This window comes from Octodon degus, unplaced genomic scaffold (assembly GCF_000260255.1).
Source record: "Octodon degus isolate 3935 unplaced genomic scaffold, OctDeg1.0 scaffold00321, whole genome shotgun sequence".
Taxonomy (NCBI): Eukaryota; Metazoa; Chordata; class Mammalia; order Rodentia; family Octodontidae; genus Octodon; species Octodon degus.
In genome coordinates, this window is record NW_004524897.1 from 860,003 (window position 1) to 872,749 (window position 12,747).

The 12,747-nt window shown below is 36.0% G+C and overlaps 1 protein-coding gene across 1 annotated transcript in view; it reads right to left on the minus strand.

Annotated features, from left to right (window-relative positions):
- Tbc1d8b (TBC1 domain family member 8B) overlaps nucleotides 1-12,747 on the minus strand; it is a 97,265-nt gene that overhangs the window by 27,468 nt on the left and 57,050 nt on the right. Inside the window, exons 8-10 of the mRNA XM_004647724.2 lie at nucleotides 3,718-3,867; nucleotides 2,783-2,933; nucleotides 1,734-1,948 (exon numbers count right to left, since the gene is read on the minus strand). Of these exons, the coding sequence (XP_004647781.1) occupies nucleotides 1,734-1,948; nucleotides 2,783-2,933; nucleotides 3,718-3,867 (516 nt within the window). The remainder of the gene's footprint in view (nucleotides 1-1,733; nucleotides 1,949-2,782; nucleotides 2,934-3,717; nucleotides 3,868-12,747) is intronic.

Here is a 12,747-nt window from a genome sequence, read left to right on the forward strand (position 1 = left end):
AGCTTGTTCTAAGTAGGTGCTTTAGACCACTGAGCCATCTCTCCAGCCCTCAAATTCTTTTCACAGATTTTAAAGACTTTCCATGATCTTGTTTCACATTAACATTTAATTCTTTACTTCAATGTGAGCTTAGTCAGTCTGATCTCAATGGTAGGCTTATTCTCACTTCAATGTTATTGCTAATTTGTTACCTTAACCTAGAATAAATTTCTTTTTAGTTTCCATGTCCATAAATCTGTTCTCATGTTTCAGAAGTCAAAATCATGTGATAGCTACTTTAAAATTATCTCTAAATTACTATCACAGGTTTTGTGAGTGTAAGGATTTTTTTTCTTGGTTCTCTGGATTCAGCTAAGGGTCGCATGAATGCTAGGCAAGTGATCTACCACTGACCTACGATGCTACCTGAGTGTAAAAGATGTATTATACATTGTCTGTACTTTTAGAAGAGCCTAAAATCATTGGTGGTTTTTTCACTTAAATTGTCTTCCAAAAAACTATGTAGGGCTGTAGATTTGGCTTAGTGGCAGAATGCTTGTCTAGCACGCATAGAGCTCTGGGTTTTACCCCCAGTACCACAAGAAAAAAAAATCTCTATTGAAAACTTTTAATTGATGGATAGTATTGACGTATGATGATTAATGGTGTCCAACCTATTAGAAATGAATGTATGGCAGAATTCTACCTTATTTACCATAACCCAATGTCCTCTTCTTGCATAGTTGGTGGGTACCACTCTGCTTAGTTCATACTACATTTTGTCAACAGGTATCCTCATGATGAAGATCTTCCGGTAGAATGTAAGTGAAGTGTGCCCCCTCCAGGTCTAGCCTGTAAAATCTCCACTCATTTTTTATTCATTCTCTTTATCCCTTCCTGTGTTTAGTAATGAAAATGAAAATACCTTGAAAGCCTCTTTTTGAAGATGACAGAATCTGCTGTCAGCCATAGCCTAAATCCCTTAATAATCTCATAGAGAACTCTCTACCCACCAAGAGAATTACTTTCTTCTATCATGTTTCAGCTATTATCTCTTATACTCTAGCCTACCTATTCAGCATGGTGTACTCCTAGAGGATTTTTTTTTCACCAATTATTCCTCCACGGCCATCAAAACAAAATCTAAACTCCCAGTCTACCCTATTGCTTTCTCCAACTACTTTGCTTCATTTACCTCGTACTTTTCTGTACAGAACAGGGGCCTATACACATTCCCCTATGTTGAATTGTACTGACTCTTTCCTGTAGAATGTTGTTTTACTTTATATTTGTATGTTCAAAAAAATCATGAATTTTCATGACCTGCAAATGCTACTATCTCTTCCATGTAGCTTTCTACGACTCTTATAAATGAAAATAATCTTTTTGTTAAAAATGCCAGTAAGATTTTATTTTAATATAGTAACCTGCCTTACTCGTTTTTCAGTTTCCAAATAAATACACTTTTAATAACTACTAATATTATGTACTTTCATAGCAAGATCCCTACCTGATACATTTAATATAGCCTTAAACATGTGACATAGGATCTCTTTCCAAGCAGGAATGCACTATGTATTTGTTAAATGAAAAATTATTGAATTGTAGTATGCCTACTACCATCCACCTTACATGAATAGTAACTACTATCAAGCTAACCCCAAACTCTCCTTATAATTTCAAAATTAGTACAGCTAGATTTGATATACTTTTGCTATTCCAAACATGCACATAGGCTCATAGTGAAGACATACCTGGCAATATCCAATTTTGGGATTCCTATATGCATAAGCAGTGAGTACCCGCCTCAGAGCAGATATGCCAGTGTCACTCTGAAATGCTGGGTGCTCAGGGAGAGAGCGACGCAAATCACGTTCAATTTCTTCAGTGGCCAAGTTGCAGGTCCCTAAGGACTTTTCAACCACTTCAGCATAATAGCCAGGATTAGTAGCCATGTCATTAACAGCACCTGTGAGGATGATTGCATTCACACACAAAAAGAGAAGCATACTGAACTATGATTTGCACATAGTAGCATATTTTCATAAGCATCTCTATAATGTCAAACTAATAATATAATACAACAGAAGAACATTTTGAGATTCTTCTCTTTAACTTTCCTTTGACACTAGAGAGATTTTCCCAATTAGACAAAATTTGCCTAATAAAGTAATCTACCCGGGCACCAGAGATATGGATATATAAGTAAGTATGCATAACTACATACCTTGCTCTCTTTGACTAGCCTAAGTCATGATGAGCAATATTTTTGCTTAACGATTTTTGCAATTCTTTAACTTTAGCTTAGTACATAATTGCTGGGGCATAATTAATGTCTGTTAAGTGAATGAAGTGAATAAATGTAATGTAGACATCCTTGTTTAGTGACCATGTTACATTTCTAGGTCATTAAGTGAATTGGTCACTAATAAAGAACTGTATATAATATGTACATTACAATATTCAGAAAGAATAAATGGTCAAAGGAAACTCCCACTTGTTGACTTTGCTTTTATTTGCATATCTCTTATATGCAGTATTATAATAAGAGAACATAAAAAGTACTGGATTACAGTCCAGTGCAATCCGGTGCAATCATCAAAAATTACCATACTGTATAAACAAGGTGTACTATACAAAGAAGTCATTGAGATTCTATAAACAAGATGTACAAAATTGTATAAAAAACAGGTTATAAATCCAAGTGGTGGGTTGTAAGTACAGGTCAGTCTGAAGAAGAGCACGCTTTGGTCCTAAGTCCAGTAGTTAAAGAGGTAGGTCACTAAATGAGGGCCATCTGTACCTGAAAAAAGCATCCAGAGCTCTCCTCTTAAGGTCTCTGGAATCCCTCGTACAACCAGATCGCGAGTCTTTTTGGTCCGAAACATGCTAACACCACGGCCACATTCTGAAAATAGGATGTTCCATGACTGTTCCTTCATCTTTTCTTTCAACTGTAACAGAAAAAGCAAATCAACTAAATAAACATAGTGAGACATTAACATCTTTAAAACAGTTTGCCCACCCTGTTCAATATGAAACAACATCTATGGAAACCAGGAACCTAGAAAATAAAAATCATTTTTAACAAAGCAATCAATATTGTACCTTTGTTTTTCCCAAAAGCTTTTAAAATTATGTAAGTCTAACAGTTTTAATCTACTATCTTAATTCTCAAACTCATAAAGATGGTAAAAGTATTATGCTTAGTAGGCAAAGCTTCAAATCTTATTCTTTCCAAATCAGCTACTTTTTGCATGTTATTAGAAATTTATACAATTTGAACCTCAAATCAAACATCTTTTTTTAAAAAAATGTATTTGGTACAGAGTCTCACTATGCAACTCATACTCATAGTCATCCTCCTGTATTCAGCCTCCCCAGCACTGGAGAGATTACAGGCATGTGTCACCATAACAGGTGGCTCAGCGTGCCCAGGGGCAGGGATCGCTTGGAATGTGCCAGGGATCGAACCCTGGTCCCTGTGCTTGCCTAAGCAGGCACTTAGTCTGCTGAGCTATCTCTCCGACTCTCAAACATTCATCTTTTATCTTCATTCCTGATAACTGTCCTTGAGTGTTGTGGAAACACGCAAGGCACACAGTACTATACTAATTTTTGAAAAACTTTTTCAAACCTCGAAGGAAGAGTTTTAGTTTTGGTACCTGCTACTCTGCACTGAGATTCTTTTTTAATCAACTGTTTCAGTCTATAAACATAAGTATTTAATTTTCCTACCATTTTAGAATTAAGATTCTCCAAATTCTGAGGGTGAAATACTGTCATTAAGGCTTCTGTGTTCACAGTTTTACTGCATTCTTTCTGACATGTCAAAGACTGTACCTCAAAATTCTCAGATTGACCTGTAGAGTCAGAAGTAATAGCAACCTGAAAAGAAAAGTCAGAATGTAACTCCCAAATTCATGCTTGAAAATTTCTCTAACTAAAATGTTCAGATTTTACCTGTCCTTTATAAATGATAATCTATATGTATATTAAATATTATAGCAATATCTGAACAAGATATTACTTTCCTATCAAACTCACTTCTGGAATAGCAAACCCAGAACTTCAGTGAACCAAATGCTCAGTAAAAGCAAAAAATACTAGAAGACCATTTAAATCATTTCAGAACATCAGACATTAACCAAAGGCACAGAATAGACTGAAAAGCATTTATTCAAGAGAAACTAATGGAGCGAAAGGCATCGCTCAGTGGTAGAGCATTTCCTAGCATGTTTGAGTCCTTCAGTTTGATCATTAGCACTGCATTTAAAAAAGAGAACAACCAATGAACCATAGTAAGAGCACCACTCATTCAGGTTATTCCCATCCTTTCTCCCTGCAAAATCGAAAGTGTGTCAGCTATGAAAGCTAGCAGTACAGCATCCAGCACATCTTATGGAGCTTCATTCAAAACCCCATCCAACAGAACACAGAGAATATTTTAAGCAAACGAGCAGCTCCCTGGAAAATATCCACTCCCAAGGTGTTATAATTTGATTAACATTTGCAGTGCAGCTCAATGAAAAAAAACCTCTGTTCTTAAGACATTATATATATATTAAAAATAGCAAACTCCTTGTAATATCACCATTACAAAAGGCTGTGATTTTAATCTGGGCAAACAAAACCCTGGACAAAAATGGAAAAGACAGAGAATCAGATGACCATACGGAACTTTACAAGGTTCCAAGATACTCTTGGGTACCTAGAAGTATAGACATATGTACAGAGTTGTGAATAGTCCTAGGAAAAAGAAATAGGACAGGAGAAGACCCAAGTTGTGCAATTCTGGCTGCACCTAAAAGCAGGAAACAAAAGCTAAAGCTCATTTGTAAAGTGCCTGAGGTTTCAGTTATATCTTCACATAAAGGGGGGCCTGGCCTTAGCTCAGTTGTTTAAGTGGCTGCTTCCACAAAGCTGTCAGCCTCAGGTTGCTGTAGTTCGATTCCCACAACACTCCAGCCAGCCAAACCACCCCTTAGGGCATTTAGAGAAAAAAAAAAAAAAACAACTTATTTCACATAAAGATCTCTTTCGGGGCCGGGGAGATGGCTCAGTAGAATAAGGGCTTCCCTGGCAAGTGCAAGGGCCTGAGTTCAATCCCAGGTTCCACAAAAAAAATCTCTTTTTTAAAAAGGGAGGAGGCTTACATATTTAAGAACTTAACAAAATCTGACCCATAACTGAATGATGATTAAATTGTATGGACTGGGAAAATGCCAGAAAGGTAGACTTATAACAAAACAAAACAAGCAAACAAAAACTCCCAAGGCATTTATAAAAGGTAACCAGGCTGGGGAGATAAGTTGGTAGTCTAAGTGCTTTACAGGGTTTGATCCCTGGTGCCACATTCTGTGCCATCCCTGGAACCCTGGGTGCACCATGCTGGCCACTGGATCAAGTACGGTAGTGTAAACCTGTAATCCCAGTGCTGGGGAGGCTGAGACAGGAGGATCTCTATAATTCCGAGCAGCATAGTGAGACCCTGTACCAAATAAATAAATAAATAAATAAATATTTTTTAAAAATTAAAAAGAAAAAGCAACCAACAAAAATTCTCCCTGGAATGAAGTAGTTGGATTTCATTAGCAACAAATAAAGCAGCTATTATAAATATATTCAAAACTATATTAAAAATTATGAAAATAAATAACATTAACAACACCAAGTTTCTTTCCTTGAGGATGTGGAGCATAAACCCACACTCATCTCTTGTAGGAATGCAAAATGTACAGCCTCTTTTGAGGATGGCCTGGTAATTTCTTATAAAGTTAAACATAGTCTTACCATATGATCCAGTAATTTTGCCCCAAGGTATGTACCTGAATGAGCTGAAAACTTACAATCCATACAGAAACTTGCCCATGACTGCTTATAGCAGCTTTATCTTTACTTGCCCAAACTGGAAGCAACTAAGGTGCTTCTAACTAGGTGGATGGATAAATACTGTGGTATAGCCACAAATAATGGAATATTTGTAGCAATAAAAGCAAATTAACTGCGTGTGGTGGCACATGCCTGTAATTCCAGTACTTGGGAGACTGAAATGGAAGGATCACTGCAAGTTCAAGGCCAGCCTGGGCTTCACAGTGAGTTCAAGGCCAGTCTGTACTACATAGGGAGAACCTGTCTCAAAAAGGCAAAAAAATAAAATAATAAAAGAATGAGAAGTTGAGTGAAATAGTGCACACTCATAATCCTACCTACTAAAGAGGCTGAAGTAGACCATCTTAGGCATTTCATTGAGAACCTATGTCAAAATATAAACGTTGGGATTTTGCTCTGGTAGAATGCTTGCCTAGAGTATGTCCTGGGTTCAACTACCAGCATGAAAAATACACAGAAAAAGAAAGAAAGAAAGAAAGAAAGAAAGAAAGAAAGAAAGAAAGAAAGAAAGAAAGCACACAAAGATATGGAGGAACCCTAAATGCATATTGCTACATGAAAGAAGTCTGAAAAGGCTGAACACGATTAAAATTATATAATATATCACACAAAAAATAGAATTATAGAGATAGATCAGTTGCTTTTAGGGGTTTGGGGGGAAGGATTAACAGGTAGAGCACAGGAGATATTTAGGATAGGGATAGTACTCTATATGAGTACTATACATTTGGAAGGGCCCATAAAACCAAACAGTAAAAGAATGAGCCCTAATGTAAATTATGGGCTTTAATCCATAGTAACGTACTGATATTGGCTCATTTACTGTAAAATGTAAGATGTTAATAATAGGAGAATCTGTAGACAGGATAGAGGATAGATAAGAGTACATAAGGAGTCTATATATATTTTTTCAAATATTTTATAAACTTTGAACTGCTCTAAGATATAGTCTCAGTTGAGTGTAGTGGTATATGCCTGCAATCCCTGGCCTGTAAGTTTGAGACCAGCCTAGGCAACTAGGCAACATGGCAACTTAGTGAGACCCTGTCTCAAAATTTAAAGAACAAAAGAGAGGCAGAGAGGAAAGGAGGGAGGGAAAGAGAGAGAGGGAGAGAGAGAGAGAGAATAAAGAGAGAGAAAAGAAAAAGAGGAAAGAAGGAAAAAAGAAAAGGAGAGAGAGAGAGAGAGAGAGAGAGAGAGAGACAGAGAGAGACAGAGAGAGAAGAGACAGGCAGGCAGGCAGGCAGGCAGAGGGTAGCGGACTGGGAGACATAGCTCAGTATAAAGGCCCTGAGTTCAAACCTCAGTGCCACACCAGAAATAAGAAATAAATTTAATTAATTAAAAAATAAAGGATGAAAACTATCTTTTTTTAAATATATTTTTTAAACATTTATTTATTTAGTGTGTGTGTGTGTGTGTGTGTGTGGCCACCTCAGCCCACCAGGGGGCGAGGCTGGCTGGCATGTGGTGCTGGGGGATCGAACCGTGGTCCCTGTGCTTTGCCAAGCTTGTTCCATGTAGGTGCTTTAGACCACTGAGCCATCTCGCCAGCCCCGAAAACTATCTTATCAAATAGAAAATATCACTGACAAGAAACTGGAAAAACTATGAAGTATAAATTCTGGAGCTCAAAAGTATAACTGACATAAAAATTCACTTGTTCAAACTGGCAAAAGAAGAGTCTGCATTCTTGAAGATTTGTGGGTAGAGATTATTCAGAGGTATACTTTTTATAGAAATAATGAAGAAAAATAAATAGAACCTTAGAGCTTTGTGAGCAACCATTAAACATAATGCCATATGCATAATGGAACCCCTAGAAAGAAAGAGAAGAAAAAAATTAAATGTTGGTGGAAAGCCCCCCAAATTTCAAGAAATATTAATCAAGAAATCTCAAATAAGAAACTCAATAAATTCCAAGTAAAATAAATTTAAAGAGATCAACACTTAAATACATCATAATCAAACTGACATAACTCAAAGAAAGAACATTTTGAAATCAGTAAGAGAAAAACAACTTAGTAAAAAAGATTATCAATAAGAACAATAACATCTCACCAGAAACTTTAAAGGGCAGAAGACTGTAAACTCACATATTCAAAATATTGAAAGAAAATGATCCACCAATTATGTCATATTCAGTAAAATTATACTTCAAAAGTATAAGTTAAAATCATATGACATATGTTCAAAAGCATTAGTTATTAAAGAAATATAAATTGAAATCCCAAAGGGATATCAATTCATACATACATTAAAATAGCTCACAGAAAAAAGTATACAATAAAAAACGTTAAGGTGGTGAAAAAAACATGAACCCTGTACATCACTGATAGATATGTAGTCTAGCCTTTTAGAATACTTCCTAGTATCCTAGTTGCTTAGAATATCAAATATAATTTACCATGATTCAATAACCCACTATTAGATATACACAAGAAAAAGAAAAAACATTTCCACAAAAATATCTGCACATACATGTCTCAGTAACATTATTCATGAGAAATTAGAAACTAATGTTCAACAATTGCTGGATGTATAAACAAAATATAGTCTATCAATACAACAGAATACTACTCAGCAATATGAAGGAATGAACAATGATGCATTCTATGACCTCAAAACTATGATACATTCTGAAGCTCAAAAACATTCCTCCCAATGAAAACAAGTCACAAAAGATGACATACTATGCAATTCAATTCATATAAAAAATATATATAGGTTAGATTAACTAATTTTTAAGATTAGGTGATGGGAGGACACAGAAATTAACATTAAATGTTTATGAGGCACCTTCTTAGAGGAGCTAAAATGTTCTAAATCGGATTTATGTTGGTCGCACAATTAGATACATACACTAGGTATATAACAAATAATACCTAACAGTTTAGTAGAGAGACATAATATAAATGACTTCAGTGTACTGTCCTAAGTGCTATAATAAGAGATATGTATAAATTACAGTGGCATTACAGAGGAAATAATCAACTTTTACCAGACAGAGATGGTTGGTTATTGTCAAGATATTGCTTGAGATGGACTTTTAAGCGTCAGCAAGCATTTCTCAGTTGGACAATGGATAAAGAACATCCCAATAGAGGGAAGAACATGCAACAATAGGTATGCACACAATGATAATATTTGGAGACCTAAAAATAGTATAAAATGACCAATGAATATAGTACAGTATATGCAGAGAAGTGGAGGAAGAGAAGGCCAGATAAAGAAACAAGGATTATATCAAATAGGAGATTTGTTTCATTATGTGATTTGGTAGATCACTGAAAAAATTTTAAGTAGGAAAGCAAAATGATAATATCTATGTCTTAGAAATACCGGTCTAGAGGTAACAGAAAACGGGCTGGAGGGAAGGAAAATCAGAGAGACCTTTAGGATACTCACAATGAGAGTCTAAAATAAAAATAAAGGCTGATTATTCCTAATCAAAAATCTCCAAACTCTGAAACGTTTTGAGACCATGGTAGATTACAGTCAAAATGCAGCTGCACTAAAATGTTTGTATAAATCAATAAGTGTAATGATGCATAAAAGGATTTGACAAAGTCCAAAACTCACTCATAATAAAAACCCTACAGAAACTTGAAATAAGTCTTTACTTCAAACTAATGAAAGTCAGCTATGATAAACCAACAGCAAATATCATATAAAATGGACAAAAACAGAAAGCTTTCACTCTAAAATCATGAACAAGACAAAGATGCTGTCACCACTCCTGTTCAATATAGTTATGAGAATATTAGCTGGAGCAATTAGGCAAGAGAAAGGAGGATGTGAAAGACCTTTATAATAAAAAATATAGTATTCTGGAAAAGGAGATCAAAGAGTATATGAAAAAATGGGGAAAAATTCCCTGTTATAATGAAAATAGCCATACTTCCAAAATTGTTACACAGATTTAGTGCAACCCTGATCAAAATACCAATAGCATACTTGACAAAACTAAAGAACACAATTCTAAAATTTACAGGAAAACAGAAGAGGCCTACAATAGCAAAAACAATCATGAGTAACAAAGGCAAGGCAGGGGACATGAGGGTCCCTGATTTAAAGTTATACTACAAAGCTACCAGGATAAAAACAGCATAGTATGTACTGACAAAATGGGATCACAGAGGAAACTGATCAACAATGTATATTGTGCCTAAGAAGAGTCACCCAGAGTGAAAAAATTCTCTCAGGCTTTCACAGAGAGCAAATTGATCAAGCAATGGCCATGACTCATCCAGATGTCTGACACTGACAAAAGACACACTACGTGCTGTACATGGTGCCAGGGTAAATCCTGAGAGGATTTGACCGACCTTGTCAGATAGGAAAAGTTACATTTTTAATTACATACATCTTGCTTTAACTTGGTCTTAATCATCCAGCAGAAAATTGCAAGCACGAGATATAAAAGGAAAGCTATATTAATATGCTGAGCTGTAGAAGGCCCATGTCAACAACTTCAGACAATTGTCAGTTGTGCTGATAACCCACTACTATTATGGACTATTGGACTATATTGGGTTATTTAGCTGAATTTAAGTACCTATAATCTTTGGTCTAGCATCAAGTATGAAGAGATCCTTTAAAGACTTCTCCAAATACAGCTTCTCTAACTGCAGTGGAATACCCATCTCTGACAAAACAAAAAAAAAGGGGGATATAAATAAAGGACCTGTGTGTGTGTGTGTGTGTGTCTGTGTGTGTATGTGTCTGTGTGTGAAAAAGAATATATATGTATTTACAAGATAGTTAGGATAGACATACAGCTACTTTCTCTTAGTTGATTGAGAAGAAGGGTTTGTAATAATGTTGTTTAGACAAGATATCATGTCTGTATCTTGTCCTCTGACTAAATTCTAGGAAGACAACAATATGCAATATATTAATTATTATAAGTGTCATACTAACCTGTTTTGAAACTATTTCATTGCTATTTTATCTTTTTTCTCATTAAAATGAATAAAAATAAATTAAAAAAAAACAGAACTGAGGATCAGTGGAACAGAATAGAAGATACAGACAATTCCAAGCACGCTCAGCTAGATAACTTATCTTTCACAAATGGGCCAAACACCTTTACTGGAAGAGAAAGCCTCTTTAATAAATAGTGCTAGGAGAAAGTGCTTTCCACATGCCAAAGATTAAAGCTAGAACCATTATCTCTCACCATGTACTAAACTTAAATCAAAATGGATCAAAGATCTAAATACTGAAACAGAAACAATCTGCTGGATTGTAGAATGGGGAAAACTCTTGAAGATCTAGGTGTAGGCAAAAACTTTACGAACAAAACCTCGATCACACAGGAAATATGAAGAATCAACAACTGGGATCTCATAACACAAGGCTTTTGCATAGCAAAAGAAACCACCAACAGAGTGAAGAGATAACCCACACAATGGGAAAATTTTTTATCAGCTATTCCTTAGACATGGGATTAATATCTAATATATAAAAAACTCAAAAAAATCAGCTCCTCCAAATTTAAACACCCAATTCCAAATTAGGCATCCAAAATGAATATACATGCCTAGATGAAGATGTATAATTAAAATTAAAATATATGAAAAAATTTTCAACATCCCCCGTCATTTGAGAAATGTAAATTAAAATAACATTAAGGTTCTCTGTCACTCCACAACAAATGGCTGGGGGTTCAATCCCCAGGCCTTCTGTGCCAGCCCTGCTCCTGGGGTGCACTGAGATAGCAACTGAGACTGGGTGTGGTGGTGCACATCTGTAATCCCAGCACTTGGGAGGCTATAAACAGGCAGATCACTATGAGTCCCATCTAGTAGTGAGTCCCCGAACACCCTGTAGACCCTTCCCTAAAATACAAAAAAAAAAAAGAAAGAAAGAAAAGAAATCGACAAATAACAAAAGCTGGCAAGGCTGTGGCGGAAAGGGAACCCTTCTTCAGTGTTGGTGTGAGAGTACATTGATATAGTTACTATGGAAATGAATATGAAGATTTCTCAAAATACTAAAACTACATATTCCATTTGACCCATCTATTCCACCTCTAGATGTTTCCCCAGAGTTTAAAGCACCATGCCACAGTAATATATGCATACACATGCTTAGAGAAGCACAATTTATAACAGCTACATCTTGGAAAGAGCCTATATGCCCATTAATGGATGAATGGATAAAGAAAATGTGGTTTTTGTATACAAAGGAGTACTATTCTGCAATAAAGGAGAAAACTGAGACATTTTTAGGCAAATCCACACCATATGATCATAATTTTACGTCCAATAAAATTTCACATGGTTTCTTTTTTGTGAGAAATACGAACAGTAAATAAGGAACAAAATAGAAGATATTGGGAAGCATGAACAAAATGTTCAAGTGGGAAGGGGAACAAGGGAAAGTGGTTGGAAGGGATGGAATGAAATATGAATAGAAAAAGGAAAGGAAAATGATGGGAACTAAGTTTTATAAATGAGGCGGGGAGGCAGATTTGAAGGGAGACAAGGGTAATGGCAGAAACTATAAATGTTAGGCTTAACCCATATAAGTGATGCCTGATTAGATCTGTTGATGTTGTCATAACCAACAGTAACTCTCTTCTCACAATATAATGACTGGGTCCACACATAGAACACTGAGTGTTTGAATAATATGTGTGGACAAATGCAATTGTTAACATACTGCCAGAGGAAAGAATCCAACTAAATGATCTTCAGGCTGGGGGAGATAGCTCAGGGATCTAAGTGCCTGCCTGGCAAGTGCAAGGGCCTGGGTTTGATCCTCAGTACTGCATGCCTTGCTGGTCCTCAAAACTGGGCATGGTGGCACACACCTGTAATCCCAGCACTGGGGAGGCTGAGACAGGAGAATCACTACGAGTCTGCACTG